Source organism: Eucalyptus grandis, chromosome 3 (genome assembly GCF_016545825.1).
Source record: "Eucalyptus grandis isolate ANBG69807.140 chromosome 3, ASM1654582v1, whole genome shotgun sequence".
In the NCBI taxonomy this organism is placed as follows: domain Eukaryota; kingdom Viridiplantae; phylum Streptophyta; class Magnoliopsida; order Myrtales; family Myrtaceae; genus Eucalyptus; species Eucalyptus grandis.
In genome coordinates, this window is record NC_052614.1 from 21,080,603 (window position 1) to 21,106,726 (window position 26,124).

Here is a 26,124-nt window from a genome sequence, read left to right on the forward strand (position 1 = left end):
TATAATATTTAGTTTGTATATACATTATTTATATTATTACATATTTTAGGTATAATAATATAATTTATTATATGAAAAATTAAGGAATAAATGGATTATGAAATGGATAAGAGCGTATATTTTTATGTAATCTCCATAAATTTAAATTCAATAAATCACGTATAAAGTAAAAGTTCGAAAAAAAAAATGAATAACAAAATAAACAAGAGAGAGTTGCGCAAGGCACCCGATTTTCTGTAAGTACCGGAAGACCATAATCGTAGCGTTCATGTTTGCTTTTCGTTGACAAGTGCAGCAATGCAAGATTCTAAGAAAGTTTTCAAGCTATTAGTAATGACTTTATCACCATAGATTTTGTTACTTGATTCAAAAGAAGGGGTTGGCGAAGCCTGAGGACTGGCATAGGAGTATTGAATGTTGTTATGTTGCGATGTTGTGAGAGATCTCGAGACTGGTTTAGAGCCCGGTAACTTGAGCTGCAACTTTGGCATGTCTTGTGAACTCATTTCTGATGGAGGATGGATGTTTTGACGATATAATTTGAGGTCTCAGATTCCAATTGCACCTGCTTTGTTATTTCCAATGTTAATCGGGTGCTTGGTAAATCTGGTCGAGTGTTGAGGTTTCGCAGCTCTTTCGGTTCGTGCAAGGTGTCACCAGCAAATGCATTCCAAGTGCAAGGACAGACCCATGCAGGACTCGAAGCTTGAAAGTCCAACGAGATTAAAAGACAGATTAATTGTTATCTTTAGACCCAGCTTTAGATCTTTTTAGACCCAGCTTTAGATCTTCTTATACCCGCACGCAGGATTCTTCTTCTCTCTCTCTTCTTATTTGCCCTTTTCCAAGGGGAAGAAGTATCGAGGATGCTTTTAAATCAGCCAAGGAGTCCTTTTTGAATTTTTCGCCTCTATAACAATATTATTGTTTATGTTTTGAAAATTAGGCAGGTTCAATGTTTATTCAATAAATAGGTGATTAGAAATTGGCTTCAGCCTGTTCTTCTTTTCCTTTTGTAGTGTTTTATATTTGACTTTCATTTCCAAATATATGAATGTGTTACTTTTATGGTCATTATAGAGATTCTTTTCTATTTTGAAATTTAGAACGGAAGGCTATAAGAAAAGGCTCTTGTAAGTCAAAAAAACACGTCCTATATTCAATCCTATGGTTATTCATTGTGATGAGACTGAATTGGAGAATTTCTGCCATAATTAATTTTTGATAATTGTTTGATATTGGCTTATGACAACAATTTAAAGAAAATTAAATAACAACCAGATCTCAAGAACGCTATGTACATGTACACTTATTTTATCTCTCTAGATAAGATTAAGAAGATTTGATGAATAATTGTTATATTTTCTAGAATTAAAAAGAGAATTGGGTTCCATGGGCAATGAAAAATTGCTACTTTTTAAGAGTAAAGTGAATTGGGCCATAAGTGAAAAGTGGAACAATTATTATTTTTTCATAATCTTGAGGAAGAACAATTATTATTGGCTTAATTTTAATATTCTAAGGATCACTATGGTCATTTCTAGATTAGACACTAAGTTTGAAAGTTGTCGCTACTTTTAAGTGATCATTCTAAAGTATCTATGGGTTAATTGCTCAATTGAAGCATGAGCGGCTTCGGGCTTCAGTTAAGTAGCATTTAGAGAAACTTTAGTCGGAGCCAAAGACCCCCACCATGTTATGCTCGAAAAGAATCAATGCTGGAACTTAAATTCACAATTAGGACTATTAGTTAAGGAGAAATTTTGGAATAAATGTTGGAAATGAAGTCAATTTTTCAAGAAAGTATTGGTCTGGCTCGGGGAATTTGGTCCACGCTTGAAACTATGATCCCACCGATCCAAGTCATTGGAAGACAAACAGGGCGACCTAGAACCCGATCCATTACCCGTGACCCGGTCCGACCCGTTTTCGGACGAGGAGGTCCAAATCAAATCCACCTTCCCTCAGGCGAAGAAAATAAGGAACCAGAGAGAACAGACAAGCCAGCCTTGCTTTTTGGGTTCCTCTCGCCCAATCATCTCGACTTGCGTCCCTTCCCTCGCTCTCCCCCCCCTTCGCATTTCGGCCAAAAGAGTGATCTTTCGTGCTTTTCATCGACTCTTGTTTTTGGGTTTCTAGGGCTTTTTGGGAGGACGTGGGTGGAATCGGGTTTTTCTTGGTTCCTGAATCTGCGTTTGGGTGGGTGTGTGCTGATTGTGGGTTTTGTTGCTTGTATAAGGCCCTTGCGAGTGTTGGGTTTCGTTGAGGAGTGATAATGATGGATAACAATGACTGGAGGCCGACGCCGCCGGCCGGTGTGGGAGGCGGGGGCACTGAAGCTGAGCTCGACGGGGGCGATTGGAGGGCTGAGTTGCCGCTCGAATCGCGGGATAGGGTCGTCAAAACGATGTGAGTGCCTCCTTCCTTCGCTTGGGTCTTTTAATGTCTCATCGGTTTGCAGGGAGAAGTGTGGAGTTCATGAGGGATCCTTGCTTAGGAGTGATTTCCGAGGGTTTAGTATGTTAAAGGAAGTAATGGTTTTGCAATATGGTCCTGTTAATTGGTCGAGGCCCAACGTGAATTCTGAGGAATCTTTCGCTGTAAATTCTATTTGGTTAGATAGTTTAGGTTAGGTTTAGTATGCTGCGATGTGGGATTTAGCAGGTATGCAGGGGGGCCACTCTTGTTATTGTATTTTGGATGTAATTCTTTCTTAAGTGTAGAGGTAAGGTTTGGGAGGAAATCAGTTGCAGGATGATTTCCTGTTATGCTGGTAACAAAAATTCATGTATCCGGAACCTGAGGAATTTTAAGCGTCTCATTGCTTGTAGGTTGTATTATCTTGTATTAATCTCAGATTTATTGGTCTGTATAAGCTGTTACTGGAAGAGGTATGTGGGCAATGAGGTGTTAATGAGGGGTTGGGGTAAAGTCGTTGGTTCTTGTATATGAAGCTTTGCTTGGGAAATGGTTGTGTTGATTTAATGGGAGAAAACTAGAACTGGAGGAGGGTACTTGGTTTCAAAGATACAGAGTAGATGACTAAATCTAGTTGAGGAGCACATGGATTCGACATTGAGCAAGGATGGGATGCTTTCAAAAGCAGACTTTCTATTTGAGTTGGGGAATAGTAGGAGTACTATGTCATGGGATGACATATGCTGTGGAGGCACTGTGTTCAAACAGTTATTCCTGGATGGGTATGCACTAGAAAGAAACAAGAGAGCTAGGGTGGATGATTTTTGGGAGAAACGACGTGGGAGATTAATATCTTGCGTAGTGCTCTAGATTAGAAGCATGAAGCTTCTTGAATTTTTTTGGGTTGTCTTATCAAGCGAGGTTAGATTTGAGGACGATGGGCTACGTGGAATTGCTGTGACTCTGGGAACTTTTTCTGTCAAATGCTATTGTTCTGATCTCCTTCTACTCAGATGCTATTACGACAGAATACACTTTTCCCATGTACATCTATTTGGAAAGTCAAGGTCCCATTGAATGCTACGTTTTTTGCTTGAGATGCTTGGGGATGTATTCTTACTTTAAATAATGCTCAGAGGAGGGAAAGTACAGGCTAACGGGTGTTTTTTGTGCAAAGACTGAAGAAGAGAGCGTGAATCACTCAATTTGACATTGTACCTGCACCAGAAAGATTCTGGGCTGCAGTTTTTGCAATATTGGGAGTGAACATTGCGACATGAAATTTGGGCTTGGAGAGGGGCTTTCAGTTTGTGGCTCGGAAAGAGAGTGATCACCATTTCTCCTTTTTTTAGGCTCATTTGGAGAGAGAGAGAGGAACAAAAGGGCATTTCAAGGAATTGAATACTTGTGGGATTCTTTTTAGGGATAATTGGTTGTACACTCCTCACTTTTGGTAGCAGGAAAGTCCGTTTCATATGTCTAGTTTGTTGGAAATGTTAAAAAAGTCTTTTGTCCATGAATTTGTTTATGGGTGGCTTCTACCTAAAGCCATTCTGTCAGGGGTGCCACCCCTTTGGTACCTTCTTAGTGAAATCTTATTTATCGTCGAGGAAAGAAAAAATTATTGGTAAGAAGAATTTCATCTCAAGTGCAAATCTCTTTTGATATGCAGAATGGAGACCTTGAAGAGACACCTTCCTGTTTCTGGTCCAGAGGGTTTGCAAGAACTCAAGAAAATTGCCGTGCGATTTGAGGAAAAAATTTACACTGCTGCAACAAGCCAGGTATTATATGATGTCCATGCCTTTTGTGATTAATTGGTACAAAATTTCTATGTGGATAGAGGATGCATAAACAAACTGGATAGGCTTGTGCTTAGAATTAAGAGAAGCGTTCTTTTGTTTGCATAATTTGTTGAGAATTTTTATCATTCATGCATGCATCCATATAGTAACCGGAACTGTTAAATATTTACGTTTAGCTTTGCCCCAGGGAAATTAGGTTTACTCATTGCTGTAATATTGTGCTAAGGTTTTATATATGCTTCATTTTCTTTCCAATTTGATTAAGTGATGAAGTGATTTCTGCTTCCTTTCCCTTTTAGTCCGATTATTTAAGGAAGATATCTTTGAAGATGCTGACAATGGAGACAAAGTCTCAGAATACCATACCTAATGCTTCGCCATCTAACCCTGCTGGGAATAGCAGTAATGACCCGGTACGACTTAAGTTCCTGTTATTTGGTATCATTAATGTAGGAATTAGAATTTTCATTTTGTTATCCCCTCATATAGTGTTTATTCATTTATGTAATTGTACTATTTTTTCGTATACATAGTTTTTGGGGGACATTACAACAGGAGTCTTGAAACTTGTTATGATAGAGGCATTTGAGTCCTAAAACTTTTATTTTGTGCACTTAAGTCCTAAGACTTGTGATAGTCATTTACTTTAGGTCTTCTGTTAGCTCTGTTGTCTGCATTAGGTTTTAGTGGGCAGAAAATCTAGGTGTCCTTTTTTTTTATAATATCAACAGCCACTTTGGCTTAAGAAAACCGTAAAAGAAAGCCATGTGAAATCTTCCATCCGACTTAAAATTGACGGAGTTAATGGAATGACTAAAGGGCATCGACATTTACAAGTTTTATGCTTAAATGCACAAAATGAAAATTTAGGACTTAAGTGCATTAGCATAACACATTTTAGGACTTGCCCTGTTGTTGCTTTTACTGGGCTTTACACAGTACACATGTATACTCACTACAAGCCATGCTGCTTGTGGATTTTCATTGTAGTAACCTGAATTTAATAAATTTTTTCCAATCTTGCTCATTTGTAACCTCAAATGCACGTTTATACCATGGGCAGTGGCACATTTGAATATCCCTTTTAAATTTGTAATATATTGATTAAAGAACTAAAAATCAGTTTGTTTTGTCAGTAGAATTAGATTTGCATTTGTGAAGAGCAAGTTTTTCAAAGAGTGGCAGCAAGACTTAAGTTTTACTAGAGAGGGACAACTGCTTGCATCTTTTGTAACTTCCTCCCACTTTTTTGGCCTCAAATTTTATCTTTCTTCTTTGTTAAAGTGAGTCTCCTATGGCATCAGAAGATGTGTGCTTGAAAAGATGATTACCTTTGTCCTTTATTTATTTATTTTTGTAAATTTCAAGATCAATTCAAGTACATAAATTTCACAAAGACTTTTATTTAGTATTTGTTGAAAAGAAAATGAGTGGTCATTGTTTGTCTGTGTTTGCATGTCCATTATCCATCCAGTATCACTTGCTCAGAAAATTTCAAGTTGGAATACATAATGGTCTAAGGTCGTACTTGTGGTGCATTTATCTCTCATTCATTGTCTCTTCGTGCTATTTGTAGTTAATGCCGCTGTACTGAATTGGTTGGTTTCTTGATTGACTAACATAACTTGTATATATTGTATGTCATCTCAAGTTATGCAGTCACAAATTCAAAATCAAAGCCAATCAATTCCTAATTCCTTAGCTGTGAATCAGCCTCAAGCACGCCAACAGTTATTGGTTCAGAATATTCAGAATAATGTTCCATCTGGAGTTCAGGCTTCAGCCAGTCTATCGTCTACATTGCCATCTGTCTCTGGCTTGAACCAATCTTCCATCCCGAATACTATTGGACAAAACAACAACATGCAAAATATGCCTAGTGTTTCTCAGAACTCACTGGGGAACTCAATGGGCCAAGGTGTCAATAGCAACATGTTCGTAAATTCTCAGCAACTTCAAGCTAGGCAACAGATGGTTTCCCTACAGCAACAACAACAGTCTCAGAATTCACAGCAGTATATTTACCAGCAGCAGCAATACCAACAGCAGCTTTTGAAGCAGAAGCTTCAGCCAGTCCCACATTTGCTCATGTCATCTCAATTCCAACAACAGCAGCAGCAACAGCAGCAACAGAATATGCTACAGCCAACTCAGCTGCAGGCTTCTCGGCAGTCTGTCCTCCAAACATCTTCTGTCATGCAGCCGCCCTCAATGCAACCAGCTCCTCTAGCTGGTCTCCAACAAAATCAACAGTCTTCAATTCCACAGTCAACACAGTCCATGAAGAGTTATTCTTCTACTTTTGTAGTGTCTACTGATAGCTCTGCCCAAATGGGGCATTCGGCCGGGGTGACTGGCAAGAGGAGGCTTACCAAAAGGTTTTGTACCACTGTTTTGTTTTATTCTTTAAATTTTATGGAATGCATGTATTATGTGTGATACTTCTCATATTTTTCTACAGGTTTTAATAGTTTGTTGATGACTGACCTTTCTTGCTAGACTTTACATATATGATTTAGTAGGATACAAATGTACAAAGGCACAGATAAGAGTATTAGTAGTTTTATGAGGTCTAGCCAGGAAAGGAATTCATTCACATGAGATATTGGTTTGAATATTGACTCGATAGCAAATATAGCTGTGAGACAGAAATGGGTATTTGGCAACAGAATGTCGACAGCATAATCTTTTGTCCAAAGTATCAGAATGTGGGGAAGTTGCATAATGAACTATAATTTGGGGATAGTAATGTGGCCTCGTGCACTAACTAGTATGACAATAAGAACTGCTGAACAGGAGCCAATTCCCTTGCTAGAATTTGTATAACATCATACATTTTGGTGACAGGAATTTAAATCAGAGAAATTTGAAAGCCCTTGAGTGGAATTTCGTTAGCCAATTCTTTACGTAGTGTAGTATGGACAGGTGCTTATGGTTTGTAAACCTAGGAATCCCTCCACCAAAGGTGAATTTCTATTTACGTAGTGACTCCAGGCCAGTCGCATTAACATTTATCTAACAATTCTTGTTATTAAAAACTGCAATGTCTAGCCAAGCTTATATGTTGTGAGGATCAGGTATCGATAATGCTGCTATTAATCTGTAAGTTAAGCATGAGAAGTTGCCACAGAGTGGTTTCTGATCGGCATTCCCTTTTTCTCACGACATTATGAAGAGGGAAAAAGAGTAGTTTTGTGAAATGGAAAGAGAAGTCATTTAACTACTGAATCGTGTTTTCTTAAGAATGTTTCTGTGTTGCGTTAAGATTGCTGTTTTTCCTTTATTAAGGAGTAATAAAAGATAAAGCCATTGATGTCTTAATGTAGAAAAGAAATTGCCATAATTTTGTCCGTGTCAGTCAATCTCCTTTTCCTGTTTTACTTGCTTTTTTTAATGTTATCCAGGTGGTGGTTGGCATTCTGATGAAACAGTAGCTTTATGCAAGTTGCTAATCTTTATTATTCTTCATATTTGGCTTATGCATAAATGACACTGATGCTGTCTAGTCTGATATAAGAGTTGAACTTTATTTAGATATTTATTGTGAGTACTAACATGTGATTATCTGTTTCCAGTAATTCGAAAATGCTAAGTCATTTTGTCCTCTCTTTCATTCTTCTTCCTGTTCCTTATTTCATGTTTCTTTGCTCTTGGAAGATGATTGTAGCTAAAAATGTATAGATCATATGATAATTAGCCTTGGAGAAATATTATCAGTGGAACTTACTGTAAGTTGTCTGCTGGTAATGTGAGTGTCTGCAGTTATTTATCTCAATAAAGTATTGGAAGATATATGTTATTTGATTGGTAGAAGAAAACGACCTGGGAGGAGTTTGGATTGATCAATACACTACTTATTTTTGTTGCAGATGAAATCCATGAGGGACACATATTTACCTGAATTGAATGAGATGTACCAGAAAATCTCTATGAAGTTACAGCAGGTATGTGAATGAAGTCTGCTATTGGGAACATTCCGAGAAAGTTATTGCTTAATTTTGATTCTTTCCTAATTTGTTACATGGAGTAAACATTTCTTAAGAAAGGCAGACTAATAATTGATTTTTAAATCTTTAAATGGTCTATCATCCTTTTTGATCTCTTTCTTATCATATTTTATTCTTATACATTGCAGCATGAGTCTCTTCCGCTACAGCCAAAGTCAGATCAGCTTGACAAATTGAAAAATTTTAAATTGATGTTGGAGCGCGTAATTGCTATTTTGCAAGTTAACAAAGCTGATATAGTGCCTTCTTTCAAGGAGAAGCTGGTTCATTATGATAAACAGATTAGAAACTTTATCAACACAAATAGGCCCAGGAAAGTAGCTATGCAGCAAGGGCAACTTGCCCCTCCTCATGTGCACTCAATGCAGCAGCAGCAGCAGCAGCAGCAATTGCAACCTCAAACTACTCAAGTACAGTCACATGAAAATCAAATGAACCCTCAATTAGAATCAATGAATTTACAAGGTTCTGTAGCATCAATGCAGCAGAACAATATGGGAAATTTGAATCATTATTCCATGTCTTTGTCTGGGGTTTCAAATGCACAGCAAACCATGATTGATTCCCTACAGCCGAATTCCAATATGGACTCTGGAACAGGTAATGCCTCGAGTACAATGCAGGTAATTGGTATGGGATCTATGCAGCAGAATCCTGTTGCTCCACAACAGGTGAATATGAGCACCATGCAGCAACAGGGTGGGGTATACATGTTACAATCAAATGTCAACAAACATCAGTCTAATTCCAATATGCTTCAATGTCAGCCTCTCAAACAGCAACAGGAACAACAGATGCTACAGACACAGCAGCTTAAGCAACAATATCAGCAACCTCAAATGCAGCAGCAACTCAAACAACAGCTTCTGCAGCAGCAGCTACAGCAGGCTAAGCAGCAGCTTCCTTGGCAACTGCAGACTCATCAAAGGCGTTCCAACATCCAACTCCGGAATGCAGCTTGGGCGCTGCTGTTATTAGTAGTTGTCATCTACTATATTAAAATTTTTCTTCTTTCTTAGTGTAGAAATTGATAGGGGACAAGAGGAGAGCATACAAACTGATTAATGTTTGCCACTCGCACTTTTATTATTAGTTAAATAAGACTTAGGGTCGAATGATAAACATTCTGTTTCATAAATTTATTTCTTGCCATTTCGGTGGTATTTGATAACATTTATGTTAACGGGAACAATTTCTATTTAGACATAGTTTTCTTGATAAGGGCTTGAAGTATAATTATTTTCTTGTTAAAGTGGACATTGCTTTAAATAAGGATCCGAAATGTCATTAATTTTTCAAATAAGAGCTTGAAGTGGATTTTGTCTAGGGAACAAAAAGAACATAAAAATAGAGGAATAGAAATGTTACCAAATTTTTGATTCTTTTTCTGAGCAAAAATATGTATTTTACAATCATAAAATTTATATTCTTAGAATAGAAATTTGTTTAATAATAATGCAAAATTTCTTCTTCACAAGTGGTGATGAGAGGCAGGCGGGCAATGATGATCGGAGGTGAGCGACCAACAATGAGTGGGGTGGTGGTAGGCAACTGGTGAGACAACTGACGACAATCGAGAAGAGTTTTTATTTTTCATTTTTGTTCTAAAAATAGAAAAGTATAAAATTTTCACTCATTTTTTTCCAACCTATTTCTGGAGTTAAAATTTATTTTAGAAATAGAAATATGAAATTACATTATCAAATGGATAAACACAATTTTTATTCCAAACTTGTTTTGGAAATAGAAAGATAGAAAAACAAAGAAAAAGAATAGTTATCATGTGTATCCCAGATGATTATAATAACCTTCTTAGTGTTAATAACTATAATAATCCTCTGATACTTTAACACTCTCTCTCAGGATGGAGCATGCCTAACTTGTTATAAATATACTTAACTTTACTACTGCCTAAAAAGACTTAGTGAAAATATCAAATATTTGATCATTGGTCCTAGACTTAGAATCGGGGAAGGAGAGTAAATTTTCTATAGGTATGCATTCCACAGTGGGTGAACAACCCGTTCAAGCCCTTCAGGGACAATCTTTTAGTAAAACACCACTCAGCCCTTTAGTTCAGAGTCTAGAGACACTCAAAGATGTTAGGATAGAAACGTTTTTAACCTACCCAAGCTGCATTTCTTGGAGGATTCTATCGGGCTGGAGAAGAAGATGAATTTAGAAAGCCATAGAGAGGTTTTTTTTCACAAAGCACACACTTTACTTCAAGGGATTCTGCCCAACACATTACACCCTCCTCACTTTTTATAGGCGATAAGAGGTCAAATTTGGAATAAATGTGGGCATTGGTTAGACCAATAAAGAGGGAATCTCTGGAGGGTAAAGGGAATTTATTATATTGGAAAAAAATGTTGAGGGGTTGATAGTTGATCACTAGCCTCATTTTTCCCTTGTTTTGCTCGGCACACTTATTGACATAAAATGCTTTACAAGCCCATTGAGAATTGGAGGTTTCAATAAGGCCTTACTACAATAGTTCTGAGCATTCCCTTTGAGCTAAAGCCAAGTGTTCTGGCTTCATTCCCATATGACTCGCCTTTGTTGGATTGATGTCTTCATTCTTTTTGAATGGAAGACGAACAAAAAACTTTGGATTTTCTAATAGAGGATGAGAACATTTCTGAGCGAATTCATAATGGGATTCTGAACAAGATTCCAATAATTTTTACATGATTGGATCTAATAAACTCATTTGAATAGAAAAGAGTTTCTGAATATTGACGAACTCAGAAAATTGATCTTTATACCTAAGATCTTTTCCAGGAATGATTCAAAGTTGAGAAATTTGAGTCATGATGTCCCTACCAATGATTAAGTCTTTGTTGGGAAGACTAGATCCAAAGATCTTTGTGGATATTGAACACTAGGCGAAGAACTGGACAGTTATGGGGGTGGTTCTGACATTCGTGGAGAAAGTATCTCCTGAGACAGAATTGAAATATCGGATATAAAGAGTCCAGAATTCTTCATGAAGAACTTTGGTGTCAAATATTGAACAACTTGCTCTAGTATCGATGAGAGCAATGATAGTAATTGGTTTGACAAACTTTAAGGTAAGGATTTTTACAAGGAAATGGGGATAATGAGTCTAGCTCGAAAATATGTCAAAGCTTGGTTTTGGAGATGTAGATGATATATGAAAAATATTTTCAAACTTAGAATTTGACTCAATTTCACTAGAAGTGGGGTAACATGGAATGACACAAAAAGTTTGTTCACCTGATTTTTCATCAACAGAGAATAATGATTCGATATCATCATTTTAAAGATAAATACCTGTTTCATTCTTAATTTGATGTATCAAATGATGCTGACCTTTTCTAGCTTGGGGCAATTTTTGGCAAAATGCCCTTTTCAGTTGCGAGATAAAGCAGTGATTTGATTTTTATGGCTCGTGCGATCTTTCCTCTTGCGAAGGTATCGCAATTTCTTCTTTCTTTGGAAGTGCTTGTGGCCATGTTTGGATTTCTTTAACCAGAACTTCTTAAAGTGTTTCTTCTTTAGAGAAGACTTCCCGCAAGTACCATCACAGTCTTTCTTGGAATATTTGATCTTTAAATTTTGGCGAGAGCAAGCTATCTCGAGTTCTCTGTCATCTATGATGTAGGTACGGACCATCTAGCACTTCAGGCACAATTCTTCAAGACACATATGGATTTCTTGTTGTATTTCTCCCAAGGGAATATCTTGTACTCTCCTCTATCTTCCAAAAAAAGATCTTTCAACCATCTAAGATAGTTCTTTAGGGATGAAAGTCAGGAAAACATGTTTCAGATTTAGATCAGCCCCAATCTGATAAAAAAGTTGAAGCATTTCTCGATAATGCTTATCAAGATATTTCTTCTGAAGGGAGCAACATTTTCTTTCGAAAAATTCTCTCATTTTCATTTCTATGAGATCAATGGGTTTTCCCACAAAGAAATGATATAAGAGAGTGATGACATGGCTAAAATCAGGTGACATTAGAAAATGAATTTGGTCTTGTTCTGACACATATTTCCACCAAAGTTTAAGGCTTCCCATGAACCTTGTGACAAATTTGTAAATGACATCATTCATATCATGATTGGTAATGGATTGAGTGTTCAACCAAGTATGAAACTCTTCGAGTCTTTCTAGCTATTTGTGGTAGGGGATGTCATCTATGGTGAAAAACTGTTTTGAAGCCATTGATACATGGTGTCCCGGATTGTTACGAACAATCTCGCTCGAATAATTTGATTCCATATCCTGATCGGAGGATCAGCCATGAATATTGATGAATTTATTGATGCAACAAGAAGGAATCAACATCGGGAATTAAAAAGGATGAAGAGGAGGAAAATGATACGATTCGATTCGGTATCGAAGTGGTAGGAACAGTTTGTTCGACGGGAGCGAATCTAATCATTTGAAATGGCGGGATTAGGCTGTTGAATAGCAGGTTTAGGTTGTTTCTGAGTACCTAAATCCTTTAGAAAAGATTCTAGCGGATTTGATAACATCATCTAATTTGGCCTTTCTTTTATAACAATTGAACTTGATTTTGTAAGCATTTTTTCTTTTCATTTGTCCTTTTGTAGATTTTTGAGACGATTTCGCATTTCTGCCATATCTAGTTCTTTTCTGAAAGAATTTTCTGGGATGGTAGCAAAAATAGACGACTGGGGTTTTGGAGGCAAATACTTAATTCTGACAAGAGGTGCCAGTGGATCAAAAGGTCTAAAACCTTCCTTCTTCAAGGAGTTGGATTTGCCACTTGAACTTTTTTATCTCCGGCTTGGGGCTCTCAAGATGATGATACCCTAAATGTTGTCCTGATTCCAAGGCATTTAGCCTCTTTTGGAATTCAGAAATCATTTTCTTGGTGGTCTCATCATACTTTTGAAGATCTTGTTGCACATTTCCAATCTTGGAATCAATTGCTTTAAGGCATTGTTTTGTGCTAACAGAGTCTCCGATTGCCAATTTAAAACGGCTTCAACAGCAGGAGTTCTTCTCTGTCGTCCATGTTCATCTACATCAGTGGGGGCAGCTATCTTAGGAGCATGACAATATCTGCCTTGTGGATCAATGAATTCCTCTAGAGCAGGAAACGAGAGTTTTGAACTTTCCTTGACAAGTGAAGGAAAATTTGCTTCTTGGAACATGGTCATGGAAGAAGTATGTGATGTTTTTATTGGAACCTCAAGTGGGTAAGAATACTTCTTAGCCCATTTTAGGATTGGCTTATAAAACGGAGAGAGAGCTTGCTTCTTTTGAGGAGGAGATGGTGGGGATGATTTTGGTGGATCTGGTGGAACTTGGGGTGTAGCAATGAACTCTAGTGGTGGAGGTGGTGCATATGAAACCATGAACTGGTATTTATCACACTCATCAAGAGTATTAATGGATGGATCTCCGTTTAAGTACCTTTGGTATATGGGATCTTTTGGTTTTTTCTGTCGAGGTGGAGGTTTTGCAAAAGGGTCTACCTCATCAGGGGAATTTGTACAATAGAAACATTGGCAAAAAGGATCCCAAAAACAATGACCATACTGGTCTTTGTAGTAATGGATAGGATGTCTATCACTATTAAAGTGTCGAATAAGCTTTTTTGGCTCTAGCTCGGAAATTGATTTAGGAACACATGGTTTGATCATGAAATGGTTTGGAAGATAAAAAGACTTTCTTCATTTTCCTTGCCAAATTTGATGGAAACAGTTCCATCTTTTTTTCCGAACAAACTCAGAGTCCGTAGACTGGAAAGGCTTGTTATGCTGGTGCAGCTTTTCGTAGTTGGTAATCCAAGTCTCTGGAAGGAGCTTGGCCAACATATCTTTCGAAATCTGTCTAGGAACATGAATGCAGGATGCTTGATCATTCTGCATGGAGATGAACAAAGTATCTTCATTTCCATTGTTGAATTTTAGATCAAGAGCATGGTTCTGCACTCGATAAACCATCTGGTAGTGTAGTGTTGCAGCTACAGAGTCAGCAGTTTGAGGAGCTCCAGTGAGCTGAACTTGAACTTTTAAGAAAGAGAGTAGCTGAGGGTCTGAAAGAGTGATGTTGAAGCTTGGATACAAAGTCACAAAGACTGTTCCAGCATTCAAAGTAGTTTGGACAGTATCAATGCAAGCATATTGGTATTGTAAAAACCTAGTATCCAACAACGTAATTATTGCCACAACTGGCAAGCCTTTACGACCATGAAAGGTGAGAGCAAGACGAACAACGCCATAATTGACATGAAAATATCTTCACTGAACCCATTGTCTAGGAAATTCCGGAGGAATGGAGAGTAACAAAGTACTCTTTTTCAGTAGCAAGTATCGGATGTTGGTTGAATTTGGAGGACTGGACATACTCCTTTACTTGCTTTGGGGTTTGATGAATGAGTTGTTGAATGGAGCGGATGGGTGAAAATGACGAGTTGGGTTTGGCAAAAGCAGAGTAAAGGTTCATGAGAGGAAGTTGGGTTTAAGAAATCTTGGTTTCATCACTAAGAGAGACTTTGTAGAGATAATCTATCTTAGAAGCATTGGAGACACGAAATTCTGAGGGGGTGGAAGATGAGGGAGATGGAGCAAGAGAAACAGGTGCTTCGAGGATTTATGGTTCTGTAGACATGATGAGAAACGATCTTCTCAGCACTGGATTCACCTACCAAGCGCATGGAATGGATAACCTTAAAAACGAAACCATGGCTCTGATACCATGAATGGACCTAGACTTAGAACTAGGGAAGGAGAGTAAATTTTCTGCAAGTATGCATCCCACAGTGGGCAAATAACCCATTCAAACCCTTCGGGGACAGCTTTTAGCAGAAAACCATTCAGCTCTTTTAGTAGAAATAACTCCAACTTAAAGCTTCTCGCGGACAAAGTGACAATCAACTTCAATATGCTTAGTACATTCATGAAATACATAATTTGAAGCAATATATGGATAATTGCCTGATAATCACACCACAATTCCATTAGCGTAGAATCTTTAAATTCAAGTTCAACTAATAATTGACGCATCTGGACTAACTCACGAGTAACTTAGGCCGTAAGTCTATATTCTGATTATGCAATGGATATAGTCACAATACTTTGCTTTGTACTCTTCTAAGACACTAGGTTTCCTCCTACAAAGGTGCAATAATTTGATGTAGACCTCCTATTTGTAGGAGACTTGGCCCAATCAACATCCAAAGATGCTTCCACCCTTTTGTGACTATCATCACGGCAGAAGTACAGCGCAAGTGCCATAACTTGGCACCGAGGGACACTTAAGTGTCATAACTTTAAAATGGTACACTTGAGTGTCAGTTTTGAAGTTAAATGGGACACTTAAGTGCCACTCCGGTGAAGATCCGGCCAAATGGCTTACGTTGCGACCTTCCGGCGAGCTTGGTCTAAAACAGCGTCGTTTTGCACGCTGACGTGGCGGAGAAAATGCAAAACGACGCCATTTCGTGTCTACGTGTAAATAATAATATAAAAATTAATTAAATTAAATTTAAAATATTCAAAAATTTTTTAAAAATAAGAAAAATTAAAAAAATTAAGAAAAATTAAAAAATTAAAAAATTAAAAAAAATTGGGGGGGGTTCAAACGGGCGGCTCCCTGCGCCGCCGTCGCCGGAAGGGCCGGCGACGGAGGGGAGGGTCGACCGGGGTCACCGGCCCCAGGTTGACCGACGGCGGGGCGCGACCCTCGCCCCGGATCTGGTGAGGGCTCGCGGGCCCTCGCCGCCGGTCGACCGGCCTCGCCGGCCCCCTCGCCAAGGTCCGCGACCCTCCCCACTCCGGCCGACCCTCCCCACTCCGTCGCCGGCCCTTCCCCCTCGCCAGCTGGGGAGGCGACCTTGCGAGGGCCCGCTACCCCTCGCCGGATCGGGTGAGGGCCACGGCCAACCCTCCCCCCTCTGTTGCCGGCCCTTCCCGGCGACGGCGGGGAGGCGGCGGCGGCGGGAGTCGCTCCGTTCGACCTCCCCCTTTTTTTTTTAATTTTTTTAATTTTTTAATTTTTCTTAATTTTTTAAAATTTTTAAAATTTTCTTAATTTTTATAATTTTTAAAATTTTCTTAATTATAAAATTTTTCTTATTTTTTTTAATTTTTGACTATTTTAAATCTAATTTAATTAATTTGTATAGTATTATTTACACGTAGACACGAAACGGCGTCGTTTTTGCGTTTTCTCCGCCACGTCAGCGTGCAAAACGACGCCATTTTGGACCAAACTCGCCGGAAAATTGCCACGTCAGCTATTTGGCCGAATTTTCACCGGAGTGGCACTTATGTGTCCCATTTTACTTCGATATTGGCACTTAAGTGTACCATTTTAAAGTTATGGCACTTAAGTGTCCCTCCGTGTCAAGTTATGGCACTCCAGGTGTCCCAACCTCCTATGATCACTATAGAAAATACCACGACTTTGAGCTTTTTTCAAGTATTTCAAAATTCTGACTGTAGCATCTCAAGGAGAGATATGGGGGGAAACACAAAGTGACTCAAAACACTAATATGAAAGGAAATATTAGGTTGAGTGCAATCTCATAATTTAATTTTCCAACAAGTCTTCGATACCTTTTAGGATCATCTAAAACTTGTCGTCCTCTACCATTAATTTCGAGCCAATTTCCGTTGGTGTATCTAGCGGTTTAAGTTTTAAGCAAATCCAAAACATACCTGTGATATGAGATGTGAATACTTTTCTTTGCCTATGTCTCTTCGATACCAAAAAATATTTATGTTGTCCCAAATTCTCTGTTTGAAACAATTGTTGCAAATACAATTTTAGCTAAACAATCTTTGTAAAATCATCTTCAGTTGTGATAATATCACCTACAAAAACTACAAGTAATATCCAACTAACTCCAAAAAAACTGTAAAACATAAAAAGATCTCCACTAAATTTAAACAAGAGCACCACCTCAATAAACCTTCCAAACCAAGCTATGGGAGATCGTTTGAAACCATATAAAGGTGTCTTCAAATGGTAGACATCTCCATATACACCTTTTTCGTGTAAATCACCATGAAGAAGGGCATTTTTAACATCAAGCTAAAAAGTAGGTCAAAAAGTAATAGTAGCTAAAGAAAGCAAAAGGCGAACAAAGGTCATCTTAGCCATTGGAGGAAAAGTACCCCATAATTGATCTCATAAACTTGTGCATAACTTTTAGAAACCAATCTAGCCTTAAGGCGAGCAAGGGAACCACAAATATTAAGCTTGATAATAAACACCCATTTATATCCAATAACAATCTTCCTTGTAAGTAAAGGAATAAGAATTCAAGTCTGAGTTTGGTCTACTACCAATAGCTCCTCCTCCATAGCTGTCCTCTAGCTTGGACTAGATAGTGCTTCAGCAATAGTTTTAGGAATAGGATTATGAATGGCGACTTGACTAGTTTGAAAAGAGGTAAACAGACTAGAACATGAGACAAATTGTGTAATAGGGTGCTGGGTACAACTACGAACTCCTTTGCGATGTGCAATAGTAGACTTATCTCAGGCTTAAAGGATGAATGAGACAAAATAGGCAAAGTTACATATGCAAATAACTCATATGCTAATGAGGATGATTACTATATACATGTTGGACTAGTAGAGGAATTGGTGGAGAATCCAAAGTGGATTTCACAATAACATATGTAAAGAAATCATCATCCACTATAGAAGGTTCCATTCATTCATTAGAATAAACATTAGACTCTAAGAAGGAAACATCTGCAATTGTAAAATACTTATGCAAAGAAGAACAATAATAGTGATAACCCTTCTGCATAGGATAATATCCCACAAAAATGCATTTAAGAGACTGAGGGCCTAGTTTGGAAAGCCTTGGATAATTGTCACAAATATGGCAAACATAACCAAATATACGAAGTGGTAGATGAAAAGAGGATTTAGAAGAAAAAATAAGAGAGTGTGGAGTTGGAGCCTTAAGAATAGAGATGGTGTGTAGTTGATAAGATAACATGCAGTCATCATAGTGTCAGCCTAAAAGGATTTGTCTGCCTTCATTTCAAACATCAATGATCGATTAACTTCGAATAGGAAGATTGATGATGGATGCCCATTGGGTCATGAATTTTTTTTTTTAAAGATTAAAATACCAAAAAAAAAAAAGATTAGAAAAATATTTTTGGCATTATCACTTTGAAGAATACAAACATGAATTAAAAATTGAGTATGTATTTTGTTAACAGGCCAAGGGGCTCTTAAATAATCATCTACAAAAGTAACAAAGTACTTTAAACCCAACTTAGAAAAAATATAATGTTGCGACCTCTCGGAAGCGGGCTGGATCACCTAGGGGTTTGGCTAATGAACTGCTAAGCCTAGAATTAGGTCGGGCTCTTCTAAGTCCATATCAATTTGCGACTTAACTTTAAATTTTTTATCATGTAAATGAATTTTAAGTAAGAGTCGCCACTAATCAGTTTATGATAGGTCGATTAGTCAGCTAAACAAAATAATGAAAGAATTATTTTACTAATCAGTTTATGAATCAAAGACTTTGGATATGAGGACTTGATTACACTAGACTTCTCATTGCTCTTTGTAAGCAGTTTAGATTTATTTTAACCTCAATTACTATCATGAGATTAGACGATTACATGGATGCTCAATCATTATTAAACACTCAATGAATCAAATAAATTGCATAAAAATTTTTAAACGCACAAAGTAAGCAATTTTTTTGGGTTTTCTTTTATCTTGAAATTAGAACTTTGCCATAAAACATACACTTTAACTACGTGACCTAATTTTTGTGAAAGCTAGTATGTGCACCTAGAGGGGGGTGAATAGGTGCAAAAACAATTTTGCGAAATAAGTTCAGCACAAATCAACAATGGATTATGAAAAGGAAATTTCTCTCTTTTCGAATAAACAAGTTATGATCAAAGTAAAAGAGTGTAGGGAAGAGAATTTGAACACAGAGTTTATAGTGGTTCGGCTTAATCCAAGCCTACGTCCACTCTTCCGCACTGACAGCCCACCGGCTGGATTTCACTATGAACAAAAGAGTTGTTACGTAAAGCTCTCCCTTGATTCTACAGTGTAGAGATTTTACTACACCTCCACAAGGTTTCTCAAAGATATAGACTCTCTTTTGCGTACAAAATTTTGCTCAATAAATGAATTGACTAAGAACAAGGAGTTTCAGACTTTGGAATTCTTCTATCGCGCACACTCTTGAACAACTAGAACGACTTCCTTATATACTCCTTTATGCCATCATATCAGTTGGCACTTATCAAAGGAATTATTCCAATCTACCCGTTGGACAGAATCAACTAGGAAGATCTTCGAGCTATTTAAGGAACATGACGATAGCCCATCAATCCTGCTCGCCCATACAATCAGGATCTTGGTTTCCATAAGTAGAACCTTCCAAGTATATTTCGCCAATCAACGGATCCACGATTCCCAAATCAATCTTGATTTGAATAATGGATTTCAACATGCTATATCCAGCCAGAAGATCTACTCCAGTCGATAATATCAAATCCTTAACGAAACATCCAATCTTGGATAAGCCTTCTTCGACGGATTAGAAACTGTCAATGAGGATAGACTTTGAGTCTTGAGTCTGGCAGTCCGAAAATCTTCAGACTTTGATGGAAGAGTCTGCAAAACTTCAGACTAGACTGATGGAAACGTTTTGTCAGCTTCAAAACACTCAAAGAAGTTTTCTCCAACAATCTTCCCATTTTTTATGGTGACAAAACTTTCCTGCAAATTTGGATAACTTTGATCTGCAAAATATTACTCAAGCAAATATGGATATCTCACAAAGATAAATGGCTTAGTAATAACACTGGAATCCGTATCCACAGAAAGTAGGTTAGTCTTATGAACAAGGCCATGAGATATCAATAATACTTAAGATAAACAGATGTTCAAACAGTCCATTCCAAATCCAGTCCAAATCCAAATAGCCAAACACAAACATCAAGTCAATCAAAAAAGTTTTTAAAATAGCCAAACAGTCAAATCTGCATATCTCTCCCCTTTTTTGTCATCATTAAAAAGGTAGAGATGAAAAGAGAATGAAATTAACATGGCTTGGGAACATGAACAAGCTGGGAATCTCCCATTGACTGGAAAATGCCTTCCAGCTTTTTCAAGTCCTCATTCAGTTGTGCTACTTCTTCACCCTTAGCATTTGCCTGAACTTGAAGAGCAAGGGCTTGGAGTTGATCATTAAAAAAAAAAAAAAAACTGAAGAAGCTTGTCCTGCATTCTGCATATTTTGAAGTTCGCATCCTAGAGCATAGATTTGACCTTTCATCTCCAAAAGAACTTCAAGAATTCTGCGAAAGTCTGTTGAATTATCAGTCTGAGTATCTGCTTCTGCACGATTAGACGGTGTATAAGCAGATGATGGCAAATCAGCATTGTCACGCAGATTGGGCGATGAAACATCGTGTCCCTCCTCAGGAAATTGTGAGGCATAAATGTCCTCTGGATCTGCTGGAGAGCGACTTACTCCTTCACTGGTAGCAGGGATTGAGGATGTTCCTCTTTTCTCAGGATCTCCCCCTATTTCCATGCCTTCAGGTGGAGAAGAGTGTCCTTCATTTTCTTTTGCTACTCTCTCCTCTTCTTCTTTTTCTTCTTCAATTCTTTCCTCCTTTGCATCTATCTCCTCTACTTCTTTCTCAAAATCTTCACTTTCTCCAGTCCTCTATTATGTTTCAACCGTGTCTATTTCCTGTCTCTCCGTTGATTCGGGTGCAGAATGACTCAAGTTCTTCAATGCCATTGCAGAAATGGTGATATCATCTTCATCCTCTTCACCATCAATGATGAGAGCTCTTCTTTTCTTGGATGGAGCAACCATGGACTCCTTTCTTTTTCTCTTTGCAGCCGAAGAGATTTGATGAGTCTTGGCAGGGGTTTTCTTCTTAAACTTCTCAAATTCCTTGTTGAGTTCCTTTAGACGCATTTTAGAGACTATTTTCAGTCCCACCACCATTTGATCACATGCTCGACCACAAATAATTCGGGGAGGCTGAATATTCAAATGTCTGAATAACTTAGTCACAAGAGCTGGATAAGGAAGTTGGCCATTGTCCTTCACCACTGCCCTGTACATGTGGAACATAATAGTGTGTGGAAGAGAGAATTTTTTCCCAGCATTGATGGCATACATCAACTTTGCCTCCAAGTTTAAAACATCGGTCTTTGAAGTAGATTTTGGTCTGAGGCAGTTAATCACAATCTTGTGAAGCAGAATGTTGGTTGCATTCATCCTCAAATAGGAAATCTTTTCTTCCGTTCTTCGATCCTTAACAAGTTCCAACGTTGCACGAGCAATAGACACACTGATAAGTTGATATCTCCCTCTTTCAACCCCAATCACATCAGCCAAAGTATTCATGTCAACCACATAGTCCTGATCTCGAACACTAAAAGAGAATCTATTCGCATCCAAGAAACTAAGATTCAAATAGAAATAAGAGTAAGTTCAGCATAGGCTTCTGTACTTTCAGAACAAAACTGTTCGAGTTGAAGAAGACTGAATTTCTCCCACAAATTGACATTCACAGAGTCAAGAAAATCAAAATCCACACTTTTAGAGTTTATCACCCCACGCTTCAGCAACTTAGAGTAAAGTTGCTTGTGTTCCTCCGATCGAAACAAGTCTGTCATTTTGCTTCGGATTTTTTCCGCAACACCCATTCTCGGTTTAAACTGATTGTACATCCTACCATCGTCATTTCCATTTGGCTGATTCAGCCCTCCAACACGTGGATCAGTTGGGATATTTGCCAATGCCTCTTCCGCCGATCCAGTAGGGGCAATTCCCAATCATTCCATTGTGCGTAGAAAATAGGTTTCATTTCGATACCCTTTTTCTCTTAAAAATTTATCAATGTAGTTCAAAGGAGTACTACCCCTCTTCAAAGTACGGTAAAGCTTATAAGTAAAGCCAGGCTTAAGAGTTCTTATGGGTTCTGCGTCTTCGATGATTTCTTCCTCTTCTTGATGTGCAACATCTTGAGGTCTAGACGGAGGAGATGGACGCTGCTAGAATGTTGTGGGCTCTTTGCTGATTAGGGATTCTTCTTCCTCGGTGAGATCAAAGTGCGTAGGTCCCTCACGCATTTACTGTGGTCCCCTATTCGCGATCCTCTAAAACTTTCTTTGGGAAGACATTTTTCACAGTTTTTTTTTTAGAGATTCCAAGCTTGTTTTCCCAAGAAAGATGACAACTTTTCGAAGATTAAACAAGAGAAGAAGACAGAAATGGAAGATCGGTGCTCTCTTAGGGTTTTTGTGAGTAAAACGAAGAAGAACCGATAGTATATAGGATAGTCGAAGAGAGGCATACGGAACGTCGTAAAAAAGAAATATAAAGATGCCTTTTTTAAAAATAATTGCCTTTTCAAAAATTAGATAAACTATCATTTAAAAAAAAAATTGTTTTTCCGAGAAGGACAGATTGCAATAATCACGGAAATTAAAAATAGCAACAATCAATTACGGGTTGATGATCGTACCTTTTCGAGATTTGATTGGAGAGATAATAAAATAAAATAACTTACAAAAAAAAATCTTGATCGTCTGAGTCTGAGTGCCTTTAGACTTTCAGTCCTGGGTCTGAACTTCCTCAGATTTTAAGATATTGAGTCTAGAACGAATAGCTTCAAATTGATTTTTCTCCAAAGGCTTTGTAAATATATCTGCTAGTTGATTCTTTGAGTCAATAAACTGAATCGAAACTTCTCCATTTTGAACATGATCTCTAATGAAGTGATGTCAAATCTTTATATGTTTTGCCATTGAGTGAAAAATCGGATTCTTGGTGAGATTGATTGCGCTGGTATTGTCACATTTGTTTCAATGCATGAATCTTCAATTCCAAAGTCTCTTAACTGTTGTTTTATCCACAAAATTTTTGAACAACAACTTCCAAGAGCTACATATTCTGCTTATGTTGTAGAAAGAGCTACTGTACTTTGCTTCCTTGAAAACCAAGACACTGTCCTACTTCCAAGTAGTTGATAGGTACTCGATGTGCTCTCTCTATCAACTCTTCATCCGGCTAGGTCTACGTCTGAGTATCCAAGAATAGTAAAGTCTCATTTTTTAGGATACCAGAGACCCAAAGTTGAAGTTGAAGCAATGTATTTGATAATACGTTTTGCAGCACTTAAGTGAGATTCTCTAGAGTCGATTGAAACCCGGCACAAATGCAAACACTAAACAAAATATCAAGTCTAGAAGCAGTAAGGTAAAAAAGTGAACCAATAATACTTTTGTATAGCTTCGGTCGACTTTCTTTCCTCCTTTATCTTTGTCCAATTTCAAGGAATTTGACATTGGTACATCAATCTTTTGCAATTCTCCGTCTAAACTTTTTGACAAGATCTTTAGCATACTTTTCTTGATGAATAAAGGTTCCTTCATTCAGTTGTTTTACTTGGAGCCCGAGAAAGAAGGTTAGTTCACCCATCATGCTCATTTCAAATTCATCCTACATAGACTTAGAAAATTTCTTGCACAGACTTTCATTAGAAGATCCAAAAATAATATCATCAACATAAATTTGAACAAGTATAAAACTTTTGCTTTCTCTTTTGATAAACAATGTAGTATCTACTTTACCTTTGACAAAACCATTTTGGATTAAAAACTTACTTAATCTATCGCACCAAGCTCGAGGTGCTTGCTTTAAACCATATAAAGCATTTTTCAATATGAAAACATAGTCTGGTTTCCTTGGGTCTTCAAAGCTGGGTGGTTGTTCCACATAGACTTCCTCTTGGATAAATCCATTTAGGAAAGCACTTTTGACCTCCATTTGGAATAACATGAAATTCTTATGACAAGCAAAAGCAAGTAATAATCTAATTGCTTCTAACCTTGCTACTGGTGCGTAAGTCTCATCATAGTCTATCCTTTCTTCTTGCGTATATCCCTTAGCCACAAGTCTTGTTTTGTTTCTTACAACCTTTCATTTCTCATTCATCTTGTTTCTGAAAACCCATTTAGCTCCAATGATGGATTTACCTTTCGGTTTAAGAGTCAATTCCCAAACATCATTAATACTGAATTGCGTGAGTTCTTCTTGCGTGGCTTCAATCCAACTTTCATCAGATAGAGCTTCTTCTATACTTTTGGGTTCTATTTCAGAAATAAGAGTCACAGCACTAGATTCTTTGCGCCTTTTGGATCTTGTGCGAATTCCTTCATTAATATCACCGATAATGAGATCTGTGGGATGACTAGACTTATGCTTCTAGTTGCTGGTTGATTTGTCAGACTGTTAATCTTTTTCCTCATTTGATTCTTCGACTATCATTTGTTCTTTGGTCTTCAAGTCTGAGCTGCTTCGGAGATTTAGACTTTATAGAGTCTAGAGTAGGTTCAGATTCTTCAAGTTGAGTCTGAATCGATTCATTTTGCATAGAGTCTTGAAATTTGACATTCATTGATTCCTCCACAGATTGAGTCTTTTTGTTGTATACTCAAGCTTTGCTTGTGGTTGAATATCCAAGAAAGATCCATTCGTCGATTTTTCTTCAAACTTCCCAACTCGATCATTTGCATTTTCAAAATAAAACATTTACATTCAAACACGTGAAAATATGAAACAATGAGCTTCTTACCTTTGAATAACTCGTAGGGAGTTTTCTCCTGAGAATAGGCCTTAGAAAAACTCTATTAATAATATAACATGCCGTAGAAACAGCTTTAATCCAAAAACGTGAACATATGTTACTTTTAATTAAAAATGTTCTAGCAATTTCTTAAAAGGATCTATTCTTCCTTTCCACGACTCCATTTTGCTCTGGAGTATATGAAGAGGAGAACACATGCTGAAAACCAAATTCATCACAGAATTTTGTAAAGTCTTGATTTTCAAATTCGCCTCCATGGTCAATTATGTTTGGTGTAAAATCAAAGTCAGGGGAAAAGGGGTTGGGGTTCTCGATTTCATAGTGATGATGGGTTTCGATCATTGAAAACTTGGAAAATCCATTGAGGATTTGACCACCATGACATGAGTTATTCGCCCTGTTTTCCTAGAGCAAATGTTATGCTACTTAGAAGTTGGTTTGGATTTGAATGTAAGCCTACTTCCTGAACCGATTGAGAGTCAACTTGATTCTTGATTTTGAAAGTTGGAAGTTGACTTTGAGGATAGATTTCGAGCTCTTATTTAAAATATATTCACATTGGAATCAATCACATCTAATGTGGGTTAATGCTATATAAATGCGAGGTCTTTGAAGTTTTCACAGCTTCAAACACTTGAAATATAATTTATGAGCACACCACATAATTGATTGTCACAGCCAAAAGCTACTCTTATTGAATCACAACAGGAAACTTGCTTGAACTAGGAATCCAACTTCATTTAGGAAACCCACTTGGATTGGTCTTTTTTTATGATTTCAAACTCAAGACATATTTTTAAGGAGGATGTGATGTTTTTAACGTAGCTGGAGTTGGTTTGGCCACTGCTGCAATTTTTGATTTGATCTATAAGGCATCACTTCCCAGGCTTAAGTATTGTTTATTAACTGTTATGCATTGGCCTACTAAATCGATTTTCACAAAATTGGACCGATGCTAAATGGAAAAAAGGAGTTTCTTTATTTAGTGGGTGGTAGTACTAAGATCACTAAAGTGGCATCCGAGGAATGTTGCTCTTGCTGTAGCTCTTATGGCTGCAGTTTGCTTTCCTCTTGGTAACTATAAGAATTGACTCTGAGTCAAAAAGACTTCAACAAAAGGCTTGATCGTATTCTGAGTTTCTTTATAGTCAACATGAAGTCATGATCAAGGTTCAAATTGGTCAGTCAAGAAGCAATTGCATTATAGAATACTGAATGTTCAGAATTTTTCTGCTTTGATGATCGTCTGTAAGTCTTACAACACTGCTTTTCGGAA

At 37.6% G+C, this 26,124-nt stretch overlaps 1 protein-coding gene across 1 annotated transcript; it reads left to right on the top strand.

The window, feature by feature from the left end:
- The first annotated feature begins 2,227 nt into the window (after positions 1 to 2,227).
- Positions 2,228 to 9,451, top strand: LOC120286034 (mediator of RNA polymerase II transcription subunit 15a-like). The gene is made up of 6 exons (XM_039309438.1): positions 2,228 to 2,409; positions 4,091 to 4,202; positions 4,523 to 4,636; positions 5,874 to 6,601; positions 8,071 to 8,167; positions 8,359 to 9,451. Exons 1-6 carry the CDS (start codon positions 2,276 to 2,278, stop codon positions 9,247 to 9,249), a joined length of 2,076 nt encoding a protein of 691 aa, XP_039165372.1. The 5' UTR covers positions 2,228 to 2,275; the 3' UTR covers positions 9,250 to 9,451.
- The last annotated feature ends 16,673 nt before the right edge of the window (positions 9,452 to 26,124 follow it).